Consider the following 20818-nt stretch of genomic DNA (forward strand, 5'->3'; position numbering starts at 1 on the left):
GAACACTTTAAAGTCACGTCCTTTCTCTTCAAGTTCTGCTTGACCTCCAGAATGGAACACTTGTGGAACCAATCCAGAAATAATGCTGCCGTCACCCAAGCCTTTTTATTTGATTGCCAGAACACAGGCAGGAGATTTTTGTTCTTGCCTTTTAGGGCACGGGGATTTGCAGCCCTGTAGAGCAAGCCCAGCTTTATTAAATGCCCAGCCGCATTGCCACAAAGCAACACAGTCACACGGTCTTTAGCTGCTTTGAAGCCAGGGGCTTGTCTTTCTGATTTCGAAATGTAAGTGCTGGTGGGCATTTTTTTCCAGAAGAGCCCGGTCTCGTCAGCATTAAAAACTTGTTCTGGAAGATAGCCCCTTTCCTCTATGATTTTCTTTAATTGTTCTGGGTAGGCTTTTGCTGCCTCCTCATTGGCAGATGCAGCTTCACCAGTAGTCTGCACATTTTTGAGGTTGAAGCGGTTCCTAAAACTGTTAAGCCAACCTTGGCTGGCTTTGAATTCCTTCTTATCAGAAGGCTGTCCCTCTTCGGCAGGAGGTTTGAACAGCACATAGATGCTAAGAGCCTTTTCTCGCAACATGTTGCCATTGATAGGCACATGTTTATGGTTCATGTCTTCCAGCCATAAGTTTAATGCCTTTTCAGTCTTCACTAAAGTCTTATCACGCACTTTGCTCGTCACTGGAGCACTTGATGCCACAGATTGACAAATTTCTCTCTCGAATCTGGATGGCACGGATGCTAGATTCGTTGCGGCCGTATTTACGCGCCACGTTCGCGATGGACATACCGTCTCTCAGTAAGTCCAACACAGCCAGTTTTTCCTCCAGCGTTGGAACAGATCACCGTTTCTTCGGTTGAGCACCAGATGAAGTAGGTGCCTTGCGTTTAGGGGTCATGTTATACAGTATGAAGAATACTGTATCTTTAAACAGTACAGGCACAATAGAATCTCACTCAGCACGGCAAGACGCTTACAGTATGAGAGGCACAGGGGGACTTTGTACTGTAGTGGGAACAGCAGTACTGTAGTGGGAACAGCAGATTCGCTTCTCCCATCTCACACTCACTCCTGGACAGATGCACTATTTAAACTGTGTGGGTGGGTTTTTTGTGTGTGTGTGGGTGGGTTTATTGCCAACCCTCCAGGATTATTATAGAGGAGAACCTTATCACAGGCCTAAAGACATGCTGTTGCTGTCAAGTCGTCCCCCCCCCCCCCAAAAAAAAATATTTTAGTGGGAACAGCAGATTTGTGTCTCACGCTGGTGGCATCGCCCGCACTTCTCCCCCCACCTCCCCCGACTGCGTAAAGCTGGAATCGCGCATGTTAAACGTGCGTAAGATGCGACAGACCTGTAATCCTTTCCTAGAGTTAAAGGCTTGAGGTAGAAGAATCTGAAATTTGATGATTTAATATAAAGATCTGTTAGTGAGCCTAACTTACTTTTTGTTAACTTTTCCAACTTTGGAAATCAATTTCAGTATTGAGACATTTACTATTAGTAATATTGGTCTCTAGATATAAAAATTAGCACTACTAGGTCTAATTTGGATCTTTGTACACGTCTCTGTTGAGTACATATCTTAAAATGAAAGTCTTAATTTTACCTGGGCTCAAGTATAGTGCTTTGTATTTATGTATTTTTTCTTGAGATTGTACAAATTGTTGCAACAGGACTCATTTTGTAGAAGGTGTTCACTGATGATTTTCATAGTTAAATGTTGTAGCATTACCTATAGCGGACAAAAACTTATTTTATCCTGAAACTTGACAAATTAGACTGTTCTAGTACAGTAATGGAAAATTACATGCAAAAAAGCCAACATTCATGCAGTGTTAAGTTTGAAATATCAGTCATTTAAGTTGGAATTCTAAAAGTATTGCTGGAGTAACATCTCTAAGATCTTGCATTTTGGTATATTTAATGGTGTATGTTGATAAAGTGCAACAATTCTCCAAGAAAAGAGGAATAGAAAATACTCCATGTGTTCAACTTAACTAAGTTAATATCGCCCACTTGCCCTTCATGTGAAGTATTTTCTAACTCTTTTGGTGTTAGATCTTTCAACCATCACATTAATGCCAGCTAACTTTTTTTCTATCAGTTTTCCTAGATTATTAATAAGGGTGGGTGTAGAAAACGCCACGGCCAGAAGGTAGAACAGACAGCACAGTTTACAAGATCTATTAATGCAACTAGTAGATCTTGACAGCTTTTATCTCTGGAATTAATGGATTCCTAAAATTACCAGGGTCCTGTTATTCCCTTAGTCCAGATGTGAAGGAGTTGCTTGAGTTCAGAAGTTCTGTTACCTCTAGCTCCAAAGCCACCAGGTTTTGGATCTTTCCATCTCCTCCTTCCCATTTCAGGTGGAAAATTAGCTTTTAAGTTTGTTGTTCAAAACCAAGAAATTATATTTTACAACATAAACAATGTAATTGCCTTAGAACTAAGGTTGTTGAAATGCATTACATGTCAATTCAGGCATTAAAAAGCAAGCACATCACCAGTTAATATGTCTTATCCAGTACTCTATCTCAGCTTGTATATTAAACACCCTGCAATCATGCATAAGTCATTGGCAAATTTGGTAAGACAGTACAGGCTGCAGTGCCAACAGAATGTGGCTGACACAGCTATACTTCCGTTTTATGCCATAATATGCTCGGATTCCACTGCTCCACAATATATTCACTTTCAGTTATAGAATAGAACCACTCAAATATGTACATCTAGTTTCTGTCGATCTCGCCCAAAGCAAAACCTTAATGCTGACCTCTGTAAGGTGAAGGTATCTTACACTAATACTATACATCTATAGGTAAGTCATGAGAAAGTCTAAGAATGGACCCTGTGATTGGGTCTGAGCTTTGTTAGGTGAGCATGGAATATGATGGAATAAATGGAATATGCTTGCTTCAAATTACCCCTGATTTCTTTAGATTTTTATATTTTAAAAATGTCCTTTATGATGATCTAGAAGATATACATATCTGGAGTCTTGTGAAAAATAAATGATTAGCAGATGCTTTCATATTGGAGCTGAATGTTTCAAGCTGATATGATTTGATAATTCAAAGAACTCTCTGTAAATATTAACAAATTGTCACTATTCAAACAGAAAATGTTATATTATTTGTAGTTATAATTTTAGACAGGAAATATTGCTTTAAACATACTGTTTTACCTGAAAAAGCTCATTAATACAATCTGCACAGATCCTCAGGCAAAAGTTTTCAAATTTGGATGCCTAAAAGTAAGACACTTAAATCTATATTTAGACATCTGAGGAAAGTATCTTTACTTTGAGATGTGGTGAGCATCCATAATTCCAATTTAAATCAGTGAAAAGATTTGCATTGAAATGAATTAGTGGGATGTGTGCTCTCATTTAGGTGTTGAACTTTAGGCTCCCAAGTTTGAAAATTTTGGTCTTAGTACTTTAGCCTCTGATTCTGCAAAAACTTGTCTTTTAAAACTCAGTGGGACTACTCTTGTGCATAAAGATATGAATGTTCATAAGCGTTTGCAGGATTGGGCACTAAGATGCAGGATTGGTCAGTCTTTTCATTGACTTCAGTGGGCTTTGGATCAGAGCCTAAAGTAGGTACGTGTACTTGGTGAAGTATTGTGATACATATTCTATTAAACCCAATTGTACCTGTGGCTAGTTTAGAGTTTGAAGGGTGTTTAAATTATGTAATTCAGATTTGCTCCCAAAAGTTCCTTTTTTGACACATTAAAAACCAAACTAACAAAACGACAACACAACAACAACAAAACAGCTTTTTTTATTTGCTTTCTGGTTTTTGAATGTTTCGGGTGTGCTTGGGTCACATTTTCAAGGTATTATTTGCAACTTTGAAATCTCGAAACTTACTGGGGTTTTTGTTGTAGTTGTGTTAATTGAAAACAATTCTCAGGAGCTGAAGTTTTAAATAAAACCCCAAATATCATGAGACTCGAGATAAAATGACAAGTTGATAACACTGAGACAGCCATGATTCTTACTCTAAGGACAGGGAAATTAGATACTTTCGTTCTTTATTTTGATGACATAATTTTAATTAGCTCTGCTGATAATGAACACAAATTATTGCTAAAATTGACTTAGTATGCATCATATATTTTTATTTCTTAGGTATACCAATAACTGTGCCACCACCAGGTAATTTATTTACATATTTTCTGAAGCATTATTAAAAAATGTGAAACTTAAATTTGAATGTGCAACACGCAGTTGCCTACATCTGCTTGTTCATATCAAGATAAAAGTTCATAAACATAAAACTATATGTGTAGACATAGGCCTGGTTGATTTTATTCAAGGTAGAGATGGAACAGTTTTAATGTTCCTGATTATGGGACCAACGTGACACTTCCCTAAGAACTACACTCCCCTCTTCCCCTCCCTCCCCCCCATCCTCCCCCGAGAAGACGCTCATTAAAATTATTCAGAGACTTGTTGTTGGAGCAAAGCATTTTTGATAACCTCTCAAGAGTTGCAGCACAATAGAAAATACTTAAAGTAAATGTTTTAAGACTGATGGCAGATGAAATTAAGACACTGAAAATATGTACATATTTAGGACTTGACCCTGCTTTTTGTTAAGTAGTTGTGTATTGTGTGGACGGTAATACTTTGCTTCAGCTCTGCTTCTCTGAAATTAGTATGCCATTATATACCTAACCCAATTTTTTATGTTTTCCAATTAAATATTTCAGGTTTTCCTCCCCCACCTGGAGGTCCGCCACCTTCTCTTATACCAACAATAGAAAGGTAAATTTTGTTTGAAATCATTTATTAATTTTCATCCCTTTCAACATGGGGCTTTTAAAAAAAAAAAAAAATCCTTACAGTAAGCATAACAACTTTTATGTTCCTTATATAGAAAAAAATTCTGCTTTTGTCATCATTTTCTATCTTGGGTTTTCCCTGGAGTTACTGTCATCTAAAATTTCAGAAGGCTTTAATACAGCTAACATTGTTTGTGTATAAAGTATTTTGCTATCTGTCATCCTGTAGATCTATCCCATTATATTGATGCAAGATTTAAGAATAGAGCAGCTCTCTCATTAGTTAGGGTGCTGATTATTCAGAGATTCTCAGATTATTCAATGGATTATCTAACTTAATCTTACTGTGTTTCTCTGGCACAGCATATATATTATACACACAAAAAGTTAAGGTTGCAAAGTCAAGCACTCAAAGTCTAGGAAATGCTGGAAATCAGGTTGTCTATGCAACTGTTGACACTGATCGCCATAGTATCAGAGTGCTTCACAACATCCCCATAAGGTCAGATAAATAAATTAAATTAATGGAGATATCCTATCTCCTAGAACTGGAAGGGACCTTGAAAGTTCATTGAGTCCAGCCCCCTGCCTTCACTAGCAGGACCAAGTACTGATTTTTCCCCAAATCCCTAAGTGGCCCCCTCAAGGATTGAACTCACAACCCTGGATTTAGCAGGCCAATGCTCAAACCACTGAGCTATCCCCCCGATGTAAAAGTATCCCCATGTTGTAGATGAGGATCTGAGAGAGAGAGAGAGAGATTAAGGCCAAATTGTCATGTCCACAAATATTGGGAATCTAACTTGAAATGTCTAGGGCCTGATTTTTTTTAAACACTTAACATTTTTTAGCACTTGTTATTCAAAGCTCAGGCCCCATCGACTCCAGTTGCAGTTGTGAGTATTTATCACTTCTGCAAATCAGGCCCAAAATGTCTCAAGCTGAGTCCCTAGATAATGAAATGCGCACAGTGGCCACTTGTGAAAAGTTGGTTTAAATTACTTTCCCAGCATCACATAGGAATTTTGTGGGAGAGGAAGGGATAGAATCCATTTCTCCAGGGAGGCATTTCAAATGTCTAAACCACAAGACCATCCTTTCTCTTCCTGTAGTCCCCAACCTTATTTACTATACACCTTCCTGCTTTGCAACAAATCAGGTCCTGCCTGCAATATCCTAAATCACAACACACTAATTCAGATGTGGTCTACACTTAAAAGATAGGTCAGCATAGCCAGGTGCGCAGGGGTATGAAAAATTCAAACCCCTGTACTGCGTAGTTAAGCCTGCCTAACTCCCAATGTAGATGCAGCTAGGTTATTGGAAGAATTCTTCTATTGACCTAACTACCACCACTCGGTGAGTTGGATTACCTATATTGATGGAAAAACCCCTTCATTGCTGTAGGAAGTATCTGCACTATGGTGCTACAGTCACCTAGCTGCAGCTTTGCAGCTGGAGTGCTCGTAGTGTTAAGATGGTCCTGAACATCTTGTATGCTGAAGAAGTAAGAGTCCTGTGGAAAAAATAGTATGCAATCATGTGATTAAAAACTATGGGCCAGATTTTTAAATATATCTAGGCAAGATGCAGGGATGAACCTAGTGGGATTCTCAAAAGTGCATAGGCACCTAACTCCTATTGATTTCATAATGCATATGCTCAAGGGAGCCAAATTAAAGTTGCACAGACAGCCTCAACTCTGGCATTTCCTATTTTCGAGTGCTTGCCTTACATTCTTGTAATATAATTGTTTTTGTATGTAGTATTTTAAATGGAAAAAAACCCCACAGAAATATATAGAACCATATTAATCTTCACATAGGTCAGCAGCACTATCAGAGCCTTTAGATTCATAGGACAGACCGCTACCATTTGAATTTATGGGGTAACTGGTAATATCAGTAGGCTGTTATCTACTGTCAGCCTCTAACAAACCTCTAGTGAGCATGTGCAAAATGAGATTTTCAGTGGCTTATAATTTGGCCAAATTTGGGTGGAATTTCACAAAGACGGTAAAAGGCACATTTTTGACATCAGAGCAGCCCCTTTGCCAGATTTCAAGTCCCTGCTCCACAGTATGGAGGAGATAAAGCTTCTCAGTGAAACAGCTGAAAGAATTATTTTTAACATAGGTCATGCACAACCCAAAGATTTACATTCCCACCAACCGGAATGTTAAAATTTGCTGAAGGAAATAAAATATATATTTGAAGTACTTTTCTTAAGATTTTGCAAGTAAAAAAGACTTAGCAATACAGAGAACCGTTCAAAAGGTCTGAAATATATGCTAGCTTGACTTTGTTTCTTTGGGTCATTGTATTTTTTATGGCTATTTTTATTTATTATGAGAATAAATTATATAGGTTCCTCAGTATAGTACAGCTTTGCAAAATTCTTTATCTAGTTTATATTAAAACCTTGCATTCCAGCTCTGACAAATACCCTAAAATGTTGAGACATTGCATAAGGCTTTCATTATTCTATTTTTAAAACCATACTGATCCAAAAGCCTTTTTATACTGTGAGGCTGTCTTCAAGAACAAAAGTAGCACTTAAGTAAATGTGTTAAATAAGGTGTAGTTGATTAATTCAAGCTATCTAGGAAGCGATAAAACTTATCAAAGGTTATAGAAAATTGAATTTGAGCCCTATGTGCACATCGTCCTTTTCAACCTCTATATTTTACCTATTTAAGTTGGCTACCATTGAAAGAAATAGCTCTAGAAAATATGAAGTTGATTTAGAAGAATATTTATAGACCAATCCATTTGAAGCCCACCTGCTTTTATATGCATATGGGTTTGAAAAAATTGGATTCACTTCCATACCTATTTATTTAACAGGAAGGATATTAGGAAGCTTTCACTCACAAATTTGCTTGTTGCCAAGCAATTGGGCATGGAGTATGATTTCCCTGCCAATATTTGTAACTGTTTTTTGGAATACAAGTAACATACCGAAATAGAAAATCCAGTGAGGACAAGACAGAATAGTTTATATATAATATAAAACATATTCAGACATTTTTGGGAACAAATGTTTAAAAAAATTAGGAATGTTAAGGAAGAACATGAATCCTCCTTGCTACATCAGTATTAAAATATTTATATATTAGACATCTGTGTTTGTTGAGTGCAACTGATAATTAAATTGTTTTTTATAGTAGGAAGGCTTACGATGGAGGGCATATTATTTAAATATAATCCCCTTTAAAATATACTCTTTTAGTCACATACTTCTAAGAATTGTGAAGAATAAAATCAGGCACTATATATATGAGTGTGTGTATGTGTGTATATATATATATATATATATATATATAATATATCTACATATAGATATAGATAGATCCATTCAGGTGTGGGCAGGAACCTGACTTGTATATTTACCTTTCAACAGTGGACATTCCTCTGGCTATGACAGCCGCTCTGCTCGTGCATTTCCGTGTGAGTATGGTTATCAGCTTTGAGGATTTTATTTAAGCTTTGTTAAAAAGTGTTTAAAATAGCTATAGCTACGTTGTTTCAGTTTAAATGTAAACAAGAATCTATCCATTAGTCAAAATAAGATGGTGCAAAAGATTAAAATGAGTATTATCATGACTGAATTTCTAGCACCTCATATTAGCAGCTACTGGTAAATACCTGCTTACCTATTCATTCATTTTTCTGTCCTCTAAATTGAAATTTCTGTGATGGGGCATTCTTCCATTCTGCTTCAATGCAAATGTGTTTGTTTTTTGTTTTTTAAAAACCACGCAAACACCAATAGAATTCAGTGTGTATCACTAGCAGGTGGACAGACATTTTCTCTTCATGTACCTTCAAAACTGTACCCAACAAAATCTGTAACAGTGGTTGGAAAGATGCAAACTCGTTTTGTTAAGGTATTTTTCCTGCACATGCTATAAAGTTGTTGCAGATGGCAATGGAAGGCAAGTAGTTCAGTATTTTCATGGTATATGTGTGCGCTGTGGGGCACTGGATAATCTAGTACACTCCGTGTATGTGTGTGTGTGTGTGTGTGTGTGTGTGTGTGTGCACGCGCGCCCTTTCTAGAGCAAGATTTCATTTCCTATTAAAAAAAAAAGTAAGGTGAATTGATTTAAATCACAGATTGTAATCATGATTTAAATCAGGAATCCTTGATTTAAATCATGTGTTTTAATTGTGTTTTGCATTTGTACTTATGTTCTTTTCCTAAAGAAAATTGATTCTCATTGGTTGGTAACCATTAAAACATGTTGACTTGAAAACTCAGTACAGTCTTTATTCTAAGTTTGAGACTCTTTTTTTTGCTAGCCAGGAGGATACTCTATATCTCTACACATTTACCTAAGCAGTTTATATAACTTAATTTACATTTATTCAGATTCTTAATTTTTACATGTTAGGAAAATTGTGAATAATGCATTTCTTATTTACTAGATAAGGATTCATTTTTTACTTGTGATTTGTGTCAAGTTCTGTTTGGATGGTAATTCAAAATCAATTAAAAATGCACAACAGCACCACCTTTTTTATTAAATAAAACTACTGTAAGTGCTGGAAACATAAGAAAAAAATTATCAAATGTATCAAAACACATTTTGCTTTGAAAGCTAACTGATTTATTAAAGAAAGGAAGTATTGTCTGTAGTTAGTTAAGCCAATTGTTTCTGCATCACCAAATCCATCAAGGCTTTAGAACTAGTAGATCTCAGCCTCTCACACTTAGTTTTTATTCATAGATTGAAAGAGGAAAGCTGTCCTTTTTAAACTCCCGATTAGTTTAATAACTTTGAAGAGTAATTTAACTGTGTTAGTTGATTAAACTGAAATGACAGGTTTTTTTTCTATACCCGCAAAACAGAGGCAATTGCTGTCAAAAGCTGGTCTAATACTTAGGCAGGCTCTGGTTCTAGGTGCTTAGCAGTGACGTTCACCAGTTCAGTGGTTTGCCTTTCTTTAAAACTTGGCAACAAACATGTACTGCTTAATATTATTTTTTTGTATTTAATGTAAATTACTTAATAGCTTATTGAAGTTATTATAATAAGGTTAGGCCTCCTCAACATCGGTTGTCAATTTGAAATGTAAATTTAAGTAGGTTTATTTAAAAAATAAAACTGTATTTAATTTAAATTAAGAAGACATTTAATGTAATTAATTTTACAATTAATGTAAATCTTATTAATGTTACACAAATAACCTTAACTCTGTCATTCCTAACTTCTGAGTGCTGGAGTTTGCAAACATTTTTCAATGTATTTTTTGTAGTTTTAAAAAAAAAACTTCCTAGCTTTTTAAAAAAGCAAACTGAAAATCCAACAGTTCCATCCTGTGTAATCATATTAATACCCAAATGATTTATCTTCAGGATTAGAAACTTGAGATGCACAGCATCTGCCACTTGAGCTAAGAGTAAATGATAACAGTGGTAGGTTGTCGTGCTCTGTGGGCCAGCCACTAGAGTGAGATAAGGTGCACATTTTGCTGATCACCATCTCTGCTCTCTACTTCTCATTCCAGTCCCCACATTCCCACTCTGTCTTTTCCATGACTAGTTTCAGAGTAACAGCCGTGTTAGTCTGTATCCGCAAAAAGAAGAACAGGAGTACTTGTGGCACCTTAGAGACTAACAAATTTATTAGAGCATAAGCTTTCGTGGACTACAGCCCACTTCTTCGGATGCATCCGAAGAAGTGGGCTGTAGTCCACGAAAGCTTATGCTCTAATAAATTTGTTAGTCTCTAAGGTGCCACAAGTACTCCTGTTCTTCTTTTTCCATGACTGTCTCTTCTTTTTCTCCCCCATTCCAGTTCTCTCTGCTCTCAGTTACTGTGCTCAGTGCCACAGGGCCCCCTGGGTGCTGGAAGCAGCAATTTCAGAGAAAGTGCTGCTCAGACCCTGCAGCCCTGGTACAGAGTATGCTTAGTACAGACTGTGTCTTCAGAAAATTTACCTGCCAAGCTCCTAACAAATCTCTACTGAGCATTTTTAGAGGCTCATAACTTGGTCAAATTAGGGTGGATTTTCATAGGAATGGCAAAAGACGTATCCCTAACCTCAGGGCAATCTCCCTACCTTAAGTGTAAGTCCTTTTTCCAAAGCATCTTCTTAATAGTTCCTAGAGCCTGGAGTGTCTTAGTGAAACAGTTGGAAGAATTTTTGAATATGGGCAAAACACCCTATTTGTCTTTAACTTTGTTCTCAGAAATAGATGAACCATGCTTCCGGAAATTTCCCCCCAAAAATTCAGACTAAGGCGCGCACACAGCATGGAAAAATTGAACCCAAATATTAAAGTTTTGCAAAGTTATAAGCAAATCGAAAAGGGTCTTACCATGGAAAGTGCTGAACATTAATTATAGATGTTACTAACTACACCGCTTATAAAGAAAAAAACCATCCACCCACTATAGTTTGCTCTTTTGCTTTTGGCTGGAGCTGTACTCTCAGTTGAAGTCTTTATTTCACATTGGGAAATGTTTTGGTTACAAGGGTAAGCTATTTCAAGCCATCTTTATTGCTGTTCTAGATAGTGGCAGAACCAGCTCAGCATTTTCTACTTTAGAAGGCTGTGATCGGCCTGCAGGGTTGATATTAATGTCATACTGAGATTGACTCAAAAAAAAGTTCTCACAGAGATGATCATCCTTGCAATGAATATTTTCCTGTCTCCTGGGCAAAGTAAAAGCAGGAGCAGTGCATATATGTGGTTGTGAGGACCAAGCAGCAAATGAGGGAAAAAATGGAAAGTTGAAGGGACATTTAGTTGTGAATGGGCATACCAGAATTTTATTTTCAGGTAACTGATCACAGATGTTGGTCAAATTGACGCCTGTAGTAGAAGACAGATGTGAACTGATTAATGCATGTATGCGAGTATTTATTTTTTTAAACTATCTTTTCTACGTTAAATAATATAGTATCTGGATTTTTTCCCCATTCTCTTCTCTTATTCTCTCTAACATGATCCATTGTGGCGAATCTCTCTCCAGTGAAGACAAGCTGGAAATGGCTCCCTCCTGAAACCTATGGCTGTTGCTTATTAAGTCAGTTGGAAAAGTTAACTAGAGAGGAACATGTGGTGCTTCCTCTCCGTTTTTTGCCCCCTCTGAGCACATAGCTGGCTCAGGTGCCAGTAACAAGTTTGAAACCCTAACTTTTGAGCATCACTTTTTATTTCAGAGAGTAGGAATGTATTGGCTCCTTAAAACATGCAAATCCAGTACATGATTTTTCCAGCCTCACAACTTCATTCCTAAAAAGCAAAAAATTTTATTATCAAAATACAATACAAGTTTTAAATGGATGACTTTTCTCTATTTCTGTCTGTCAGAATTGCTGTAACTTGAGAAAAAATGAGGGGCTTAGTTTTTGATCTCATTTACTAAAGGCTCTCAAGTTTAAGTATTAATTTATAATGTATTAAGTCAGTTTCCTCACATACATTTTAATTCTTCTAGGTTTAGTTCCTAGTTTTCAGTGTACATAAAAAATGTCTAAAATGTGCCATCGGGTTTCACTGGGAATATCTACAGTATTGAAAAAATAAGCTACTTTTTTAATGAATATATTTGTCTTGAATACAGTACAAATTTCATAACAAACTCTCTTGGTAATAGATGTCTTTTGATCATTCTTTGAAGCTCAGTAGATTTGGACTTTATCCGACAAATGTGGAGAGTGAGTTTCTGCCATATAGACCTCCTGTTACCTACCTGCAGATGTTCATATGTAGGGATTGTTAGCAAGAGGTTCCCACCTGATCTCAGTTGTTGCAGTAGTGTATAAGGAGAGATTAATGTGGACCAAAACCATGTGGAGCTTTATCGACTATATCTTGCATTTGTACTCAGGTGCAATTCGGAAGTTTGCAGTTTTCAGAGAACAGAATGTTCACTATGGGTGACATAAAGTAGGATGCTGATATATACTATATTGGCCCTAGCTTCCCAAAAGGGTATTGAAATAATCTAATCTGCGGATCACAACTCAGAAATGACTGCCACTGTACACAACTGTGGAGAAGTGGTTGCAAACATCTTAGCAGACTCAGATGGGAGAAATATCACTTTTGTCTACAGATGCTGCCTCAGAAAACAAGAGTAATTGGGAATCCAAAAATACTCCCAAATTGTGGGCCTGCTTTGAAACAGGTGGTTGAGCCCCTTTAATAACAGGAGCCAAGTGCCAGTTTTGCCAAACCCATCAGTTCCTTACCCAGCCTACTAGGACCAAGAATCTTCTCAGTTTTGTCTGGATTGAGCCTCAGACTGCTCATTTCTATTCATATTCTAATTTCTGGAAAAGTAGACACTGGACCATCTGTTTTTGGAAAAAAGCATCAGGCTGTGTTACCTGCATACTGATGATTTCAGCCCAAATGTCTTGCTGTCTTCTGTTCAATGGTTTATGAGCCCACTAGAGAAGGGATAACAAATTTTGTGGAACCCTACACAAAAGAGCTCTCAGAAGAGTGATTGCCCAACATCACCCTCTAAAATCTGGTTGAAAGGAGGGTTGGCTTTCTCCCTGTCTCCCCAATCAGTAGCAAGACCAAAAACAAACCAACAAACCCAGCTATGGTTAGTGATATCAAAGTCTAACAGATATAAAAGCATCACTTCAGTAGTTCAGAGTGGCATCTGTGCATTTCCCAGTATTGGTATAAGGCACCCTAATACCTCAGGACCAATGGAGGATCTCAGAAAGAGTCTAGGACTAAAACACTGATTCAGTAAGCTTCTGTAAGAAGTTCTGTCATCATGACTCTGGGAGACTTTCTACTAAAAAGGTCTCCAAAGGCACAAGTAGTGAGCTGCTAATCCTCATTTGGTGCTGTAACCTGATACAAGACAACCACTTTCTAATCAAGACTTTGCAAGTGGGCCTTCAAAGGAAGGACTGGTGATCTTGAGAGGCTGCACAATGCAGAAAAGATTTCCAGTAAAGATTCTACCATCAGATCCAGCCAGAGTTTGGTGTGGTATGCATCACTCGATCTTAGGGCGAAGGTCTGGACTAGTTGTCTCATTCATCTGAGTAAGGATGCTCATCTGAAATCATCCGGCAGAAGAAAAAATTCCAAGAAACAGTCTTTGAGGATGCTGTTGGAGGGACATTGGATGATTGGAACTGTCAGTAATGCTGAACTCCAGTTACTTTCTCAAAGGGCAGAGGGACAGAATTGAAGGAAACCAGACAGAACCATGTGTTGAGGAAGGAAGGAAAGAAAGAAAGAAAGAAAGAAAGAAAGGCCTAGAGAAAACAAAAAACTCAGCTGAATACAGACGTCTTCAACATTAATTTAGGCAAAAAATATTAATGCACTCAGTTATTAATGATAGAGAAAAGGCCTTAATGTTGCCACGCGTGCACAGTGACCCACAAGGAGGGAAACATATTGTAAAGGTACTTTTGAAAACATGACATTTTTTTAACACGAGCAGTATGTTAAATATAAAAATATCACCCTTTTGAGAAAAATAATATATTTTCAGTATATCCCTACATATTTTCAATCATTCATAGACATATAGTTTGTAAAATGTTTTATGGAACATATGTTAATTGATATAATCAATGTCATATTTACATATTTTCTTTTTGATTACATAGTAGTTTAAACATATTAAGCATATATTAGGGATGTATAAATGCTATTCTTTTATATGGTATATATTTGACAAAATAGGAGCCTTGCTGTTTTCTATGCTCAAATTAGCACTTTTTTCATACTCTGCAAGTAAACCTCTTGCCATGATTCCTGCTGCTTTGGCTTTTTTGATTGATTTGAAGGATGATTGTGTCTTAAATTATCAACTAAATATCTATTTTTATTCCTTAAGACCGTTTTTGAATGCATGGCCTACTATAATCAACTTTATTAATGTTGCTTGAACATACTAGATTTTTTAGACTGAATTTTATGAAGGAGATTATAAAGGAAGATGTTTAAAGGTGACCTTCAAAGAGCAAAAAAATTGACTTGTCTGTTTTTTTTGCTTCATAATGTATAGAAAATGCTAGCTCTCTTTTATAAATGAATGTTATAAGGGCTTTTTATTTTTGATTTTGTTTTCCTGCTGATGTTTTATCTTAGAATGTCAGGAATGTTGTCTAGCCTTCTCAGGCTTTGCTAGAAGTCTGAGACATGGATTGTGAGCTCTCTTAGTGCTTAACTGAAAGGACCAGAGTTGTTTGAATCCTTAAGAAATGCATCTTTTCTCTTGAAAGTTGCAGTAGTATTAGTATTAACAAAAAACCAAAATTTTAAACAGTTTAAAATCACGCAATTTCTCTGTTATAATGCTATCAGTTCGCCAGTTGTCCATAGGGTCTTCAAGGAAAAATGAGGTAGATGTGATCAGAATTTCTAATCTGGTGCCCCTGGTCTTCCCTCTAACTGTGGGTTTTGAGGTGATGTTTACTCATAGGTCTGTGAGTACTGATACTCTTCCCAGTCTAATGTTCTCTCTCCATTTAAAATGGAATTACAAATTTAGTATAAGTATTGCAAAAAAGTTCAAAAAACAGCTTTTTCTACAACACAAATAAGATCAGTTAATGTTTTGCTGTTGTACATGACACAGTATAGTCTTATTTGTATGAAACTGTTCTCTGAAGCAGCGTTAGTCTCCAGCTGTATTGAATAAATTGAAAATTTCCCGTACCTGAAATAACAATCACCAACCTTATTTGCTACTCCTCTCTCCCAATCTAGAAATGATCAGTAGCGTTGTTTCAGTGTGAAGCTTAGTACAGATCAATCAAGAAGAAACACAATATTTAGATTTGTTCCTAGTAGAAGACACAAAATACTAATCTTGATTATGTTTGAAAGCAATTCTATTTTTTAACTTCTTGCATGTTGAGAACTCTTATAGATGAAATCAGAATAGCTGCAATCCGAGCTATATAAAGCCAGAGCACTGGGTCACTGAGATGCAAATGACATACTTTGCTTATGTCAGATGAATTTTTTGGTGTATTTAGCAGAATATGGAAATCACTGTAGTTATTGCATAGAAGGGAGCAGACAGAATCAGCATGGATGTAGATTCCATAATAAGTAAAAATCATTACCATTTGTGTTTTGCAACTTACATTTAATGTAAACAATAGAATTTAGTAAATATAATTTCATATTTTTAATTAGAACAGTCTCTCTCATCCAGTGTATTCAAGCCCTGGAGACCATCCATACTTTGTTGAAATCATGGCAAGTTAAGGAAATTAGCAGTCTTTAAAGTCCAGCTGTTTGGGTTTTTTTGTGTTTTGCTATTTCTGGTTGCTTTCCTTACATAGAATAATTTTAGTTTTGGTAACATAATAAACAAAACACTGTTGTTCTAGGATTTTTTTTAACTCCTCGTTTTCTCTATATTCCTAAACGCAAACATCAGCTAATGTTTGTTCTGCATTTTGTAGATGTAAAGCACTGTATTGCTGCTGCTGCTGCTGTTATGCATTATGTGTTGTCACTGGAAATAGTATTTTAATGCTGAAGTTCCTCCTCCCTCTCCCCATCTTCCCCCTCTCAAAGGATCTTTTGTATTAGTTCATGGAGCCCTTGGCGAACCAGTATTTTACACTTCTGGCCAAGCACCCTGCTGCAGGCACATTCACAGGCATCTTAGACAAAGAAGACTGAACATGACTCTTTTCAGAACCCATTAGTGCTGCCTCTTCGTGCACTTATGTAACACTTTATATTTTTGAAAGCTCTGTACAGTTGTTAACTTGCCCTCATAACAACGCATGAGTTAGATAAGTATTATTTTATTTTACAGATGGAGAAAAGTGGTAACTCACTGCAGTTAAACTGATTTATCTAAAGTCACACAGTGAGTTGGTCGCAAAGCAGATAAGAGCATTCAGGAATTCCTAACTTTGAGACCCTAAGTCCACTAGAGAGTGCTGTGTCTCAGTAAAATAAAGCAGTCACTGTTGGGTAGAATGAGGCACTCCAATTGCCCCATTGAGCATTATCTTTGGGCTACTAAGCCAGGTCTCTAGTCATTTTGGTGTCTTCCTGACATCAGAACATACTGGAGAGTCTTTCTATCCCACTGCTGGTTACAGAAAATTCTTGAGTGCGAGAGGATGTTTTCTTATCAGAAAGTCTGGTTTAAAATTTTTCTCCTCTAAACGAGTATATTCTGTTTTACAAAAAGTCTTAAACTGAAGTACGTATTTCATTTTCTTAAAATGTAATATGTTTTAATAACTGGTTCTTGGTGAACGTTTATTAGAATGGTATATTTGTATAAGATAAACAAAATAATTATTTCCTTTAGCTGGTTGTAATAGCTTCCCCAAGGCTAATTTACAGAAGAGACTTCCACATTTACTATTATGTTCTATAATTGGAAATGCTTTGAAAAATATTTATTGTAGAGTATGAACTCGAGAGAAAATGTGGAATGTAACTGTCAAAAATTGTACATTTAGTTGCAACTATTTTTATTTTGTGTACCTTTTTACTTCCATAATGTTTTTCTTTAAAATAATTAAACTGACCAAAGTAGGAAACACTCTTTCCTCCCCCTTTTTTAATTATACTTTCAGAGCCACATCATTTATAAGGATCTATGTTTGTTCGAGCTGTTTTTATTTCCTGTTTGTTTTGCAAAAGTAAAACTAAGCTAATCACATAAAAAATCTGATCCTTCTTAGGAAGTGTTTGTGTGACTGTTTTATTTGTAGTGACCTAGAATTCAGACATTCTGCATGATATATATCTGAAGAAATAAAATGTACACTGGTAACCATGTATCCTTGGAATTAAAATGCAACAGAAGAGGGTCTGAGATCTTGGATTGCCATCATAGTAAAATACTGTACCTAGTTTCAAATAATATGTAGACTTGTGAAGGGAAAAAATGTGCATGTACAAAACTCTCTCTCATTTCAAGAGTGAATCATACTATATTTTACCAGCTTTTGTTCTTGCTAATACCAGCATTTTTTTCTTTAGTCACCTTTCCGCACCTTGCAGGTTCTGCTCCTTCGTGGCCTAGTCTTGTGGACACCAGCAAACAGTGGGATTATTATGCACGAAGAGAGAAAGATAGAGAACGAGAGAGAGAGAGAGACCGAGAGAGGGATCGTGATCGTGATCGTGATAGGGAACGAGAACGTACCAGAGAGAGAGACAGGGAACGTGATCACAGCCCAACTCCAAGTGTTTTCAACAGGTTAGTAATAAAATAGTTAACTATAATACTGTGTTTAAGTGTTGTGTCCATATTAGGTAGTGCGCTTCAACACTTAAAACCCTGGGTGTGCAGCTGTATGCTCTCAAGGGGCGAGAGGGTGTGAGTCTCCGTTTCCCTTTGTTTTCTGTTGGAAACTAGCAACAATTTCCAAATGTAAAACAAAAGTGTAAAAATATACTTTATGTACTAACTACTTATAGGGCTGCAGGCATTAAGAATTTGATTTAAGCTTTGTGTATGAGGGAGAGAAGCAGCTCTTTGACCTCATTAATTCCAAAAACAACTGTGGAATCTGTGGGTTCTCTATTATTTTACAATTGGAATTTCTGCTTCTTTTCTAAGAGCAATGTCCACATACAGTTGACTCTAATTTGAAACAGTAGTATTACTGCCTGCTAAAAATGGGTTGATTTGTTTGGTGGGTTTTGAGAGTAGTTGGGAATGAATAATGTTCTGTCCAAGCTATTTATTTGTGAACTGCAGGCTTCACTAAAAGGTCAAGAACTTTTTGTTTTCAGACAGATAACTCCTTTGTTGACATTTCAACTCTTTAATAATTTTTATTTTTTAAGTGATTAAACTTAGACAGTACTGCTATCTTCGATATGTCTTTATGCACAAGAACAGAGCATTTAATGTTGAATGTTTGGATGTGACCCAAATAAGTTGAGGGCTATAGACTTACAAACTTAGTATAAACTTTGCTCAGGCAGTTTTTCATGCTTTTCTAATGGTTGCAAAATATTTTGGGATTAGTCCCTTGACTCTTCAGTTAATTGTTTTGATTGGTTTCATGTTTACAGGATATACACATTAGCCATTAAATTGATTTTGAGACTGTCACCTTAATTGTTTTATGTTGCTGAACCTGAGCAGAACACTAGGAATTAGTATTACCTTAGTTAAGAGAAATGGATTTTTTTTAAATCATCTTTATCAATCATCACAGGCATAAGAGAATTGTTAAATACCTAAAATAGGTGCAAGAAAACTTAGTTTTTATTTTGTGCAGACACTGACATTGTGGTGTTGTGGTCCTGTACTGTGTCTGTGTTTTGTGTTACAAATTACAGGGTCAGTGTTTAAGAACTTAAGTCCAATTTAAACATCTGTTTCTCAGGCAGCTTGATTGAAGGCCAGAAAGAAGGCTGGTCATTCAAGGGTGCTTGAAATGAACCTTAATGACTTCCAGGCCCAGTGAAGTCTCTGTGTTGCTGCCAGAGATATCAGTAAAGGAGGGGGAAGAGAAGGCCTCAGCTTTTTTTTTTTTTTTTTTTAAATGTGACTAAATTATCCACCATCTGCAGCAAAGCTGCTGCCACATTGCTATAAGGAACCAAGAGGCCCTTAACTAGTCAAAAGTAGATTTGGGAGTAACAGAGAAGGTGGGAGAAGATTTAAAAGGACAGATAATTCACATACAGTAATGTTGTTTTTTAAGCTTATTTACAGTTTCATTCACTTTTCAAAAATAAAAACACCTGTGAGGAGGAAGAAGGGAACAAGAACTTCACACATCACAAAGATGCATTAAATGTCAGGGAAAGAATACTTACCATTGGTGTCTTTTTTCCTCCCTGTTTAAAACTACCAGAAACAATACTTCTATGAGATTTAAAATAGGCATCATGTTTTGTGCAGGGAAAACTAAAATGAGGCTATATAGCCCGGCAAATGAAAAATCTGTGTTCTATTGCATTTCTTACCAGTATAAGATAACCGGAGTGCATGCTACTGAAATGGGCAAGTTAATGTGGTTTTAAAATGATCCCACAACCATCTTGCCACCTTCTTCCCATACTACCCCTCTCTGTATATGAAAATTCAAATGATGCCTTCTTTCTTGGATTATAATCTCTTCAAGGCAAAGACCACATCTTCCTTTGTGCTGAGGTACAATTTTAAAGTTAGTTATCACTAACAATGTAAAGTGCAAGTACTTGATTGACTTGCTCCCTGTATTGGAACTCATTCTTAGCATTCATTCTTAGCAGGGTATCTTATAAAGAATGAATTCTATTATTTAAATCAATTTGAAGGGTTTAGCAAAATTTATGATAAAACTTTCAAATATGGATGCCTTATATTAGGGACCCAAATAGAAGTGGGATTTTCAGGTATGCTGAGCATCCTCAACTGTCACTGAAGTGAACAGCAGTTGTAGGTTCTCAGAACCTCTAAAATTATGCCCATTTCTGATTTGATGTCTAAATATGGATTCAGATGTTGACCTTTAGGCACCCATGTTTGAAAATTGTGGGCATAAAATGTGTGTGTGTGTAGTGGGGTGTACACTAACGTTTATTGTGTGTGTGTTCAAATATTGTGTGTACGCACATGCAGTAGTATCACCTAGATGATAAAATAGTGGAATCACGATAATTTTGCTAAGCATTCAGTTTTTTTAATCTAATTGTTTTGCGCTGTTAAAATTTTTTGTTTTTTTTTTTACCTATAGCCAAGGTGGCTTTAGGCTGAAAATGTCATGCAGACCATCTTGAAGAGGTAGAATAATTTCAACCTCCGAAGAAGAGATAGCGAAAGGAAGCTTATCTGGATCCTATCGCACTTGAATTTCTCTGTCAAAAAGGGCACTGATTAAATATTAGATTCTTTGTTGAGTGGTGCCTCTAGGGGTGCTTCACTTCGTGCGTGCTGGTGTACCTGTGCCTGGGATTGGAGATCTTCAGTAGCAGTGCCTATTGGGCTCATCTCAGTCATGTGCACATCCCCGTCACACATTGTGAGCGGTGTCTATATACCACTGTGCGACCCAACATCGGTCAGTTCCTTCTCAAC

At 36.6% G+C, this 20818-nt stretch overlaps 1 protein-coding gene across 9 annotated transcripts in view; it reads left to right on the forward strand.

Annotated features, from left to right (window-relative positions):
- FIP1L1 (factor interacting with PAPOLA and CPSF1) overlaps positions 1 to 20818 on the forward strand; it is a 74060-nt gene that overhangs the window by 39833 nt on the left and 13409 nt on the right. For 8 of the 9 annotated variants that reach the window (XM_054029109.1, XM_054029108.1, XM_054029112.1 and 5 more), the window contains 4 exons: positions 4154 to 4180; positions 4738 to 4792; positions 8212 to 8258; positions 17779 to 17998. In XM_054029109.1, coding sequence (XP_053885084.1) covers positions 4154 to 4180; positions 4738 to 4792; positions 8212 to 8258; positions 17779 to 17998 — 349 coding nt within the window. The remainder of the gene's footprint in view (positions 1 to 4153; positions 4181 to 4737; positions 4793 to 8211; positions 8259 to 17778; positions 17999 to 20818) is intronic. The other variant, XM_054029110.1, reaches the window with a different exon arrangement.

The sequence above is a fragment of the Malaclemys terrapin genome, chromosome 5, assembly GCF_027887155.1.
Source record: "Malaclemys terrapin pileata isolate rMalTer1 chromosome 5, rMalTer1.hap1, whole genome shotgun sequence".
NCBI classification, from domain to species: domain Eukaryota; kingdom Metazoa; phylum Chordata; order Testudines; family Emydidae; genus Malaclemys; species Malaclemys terrapin.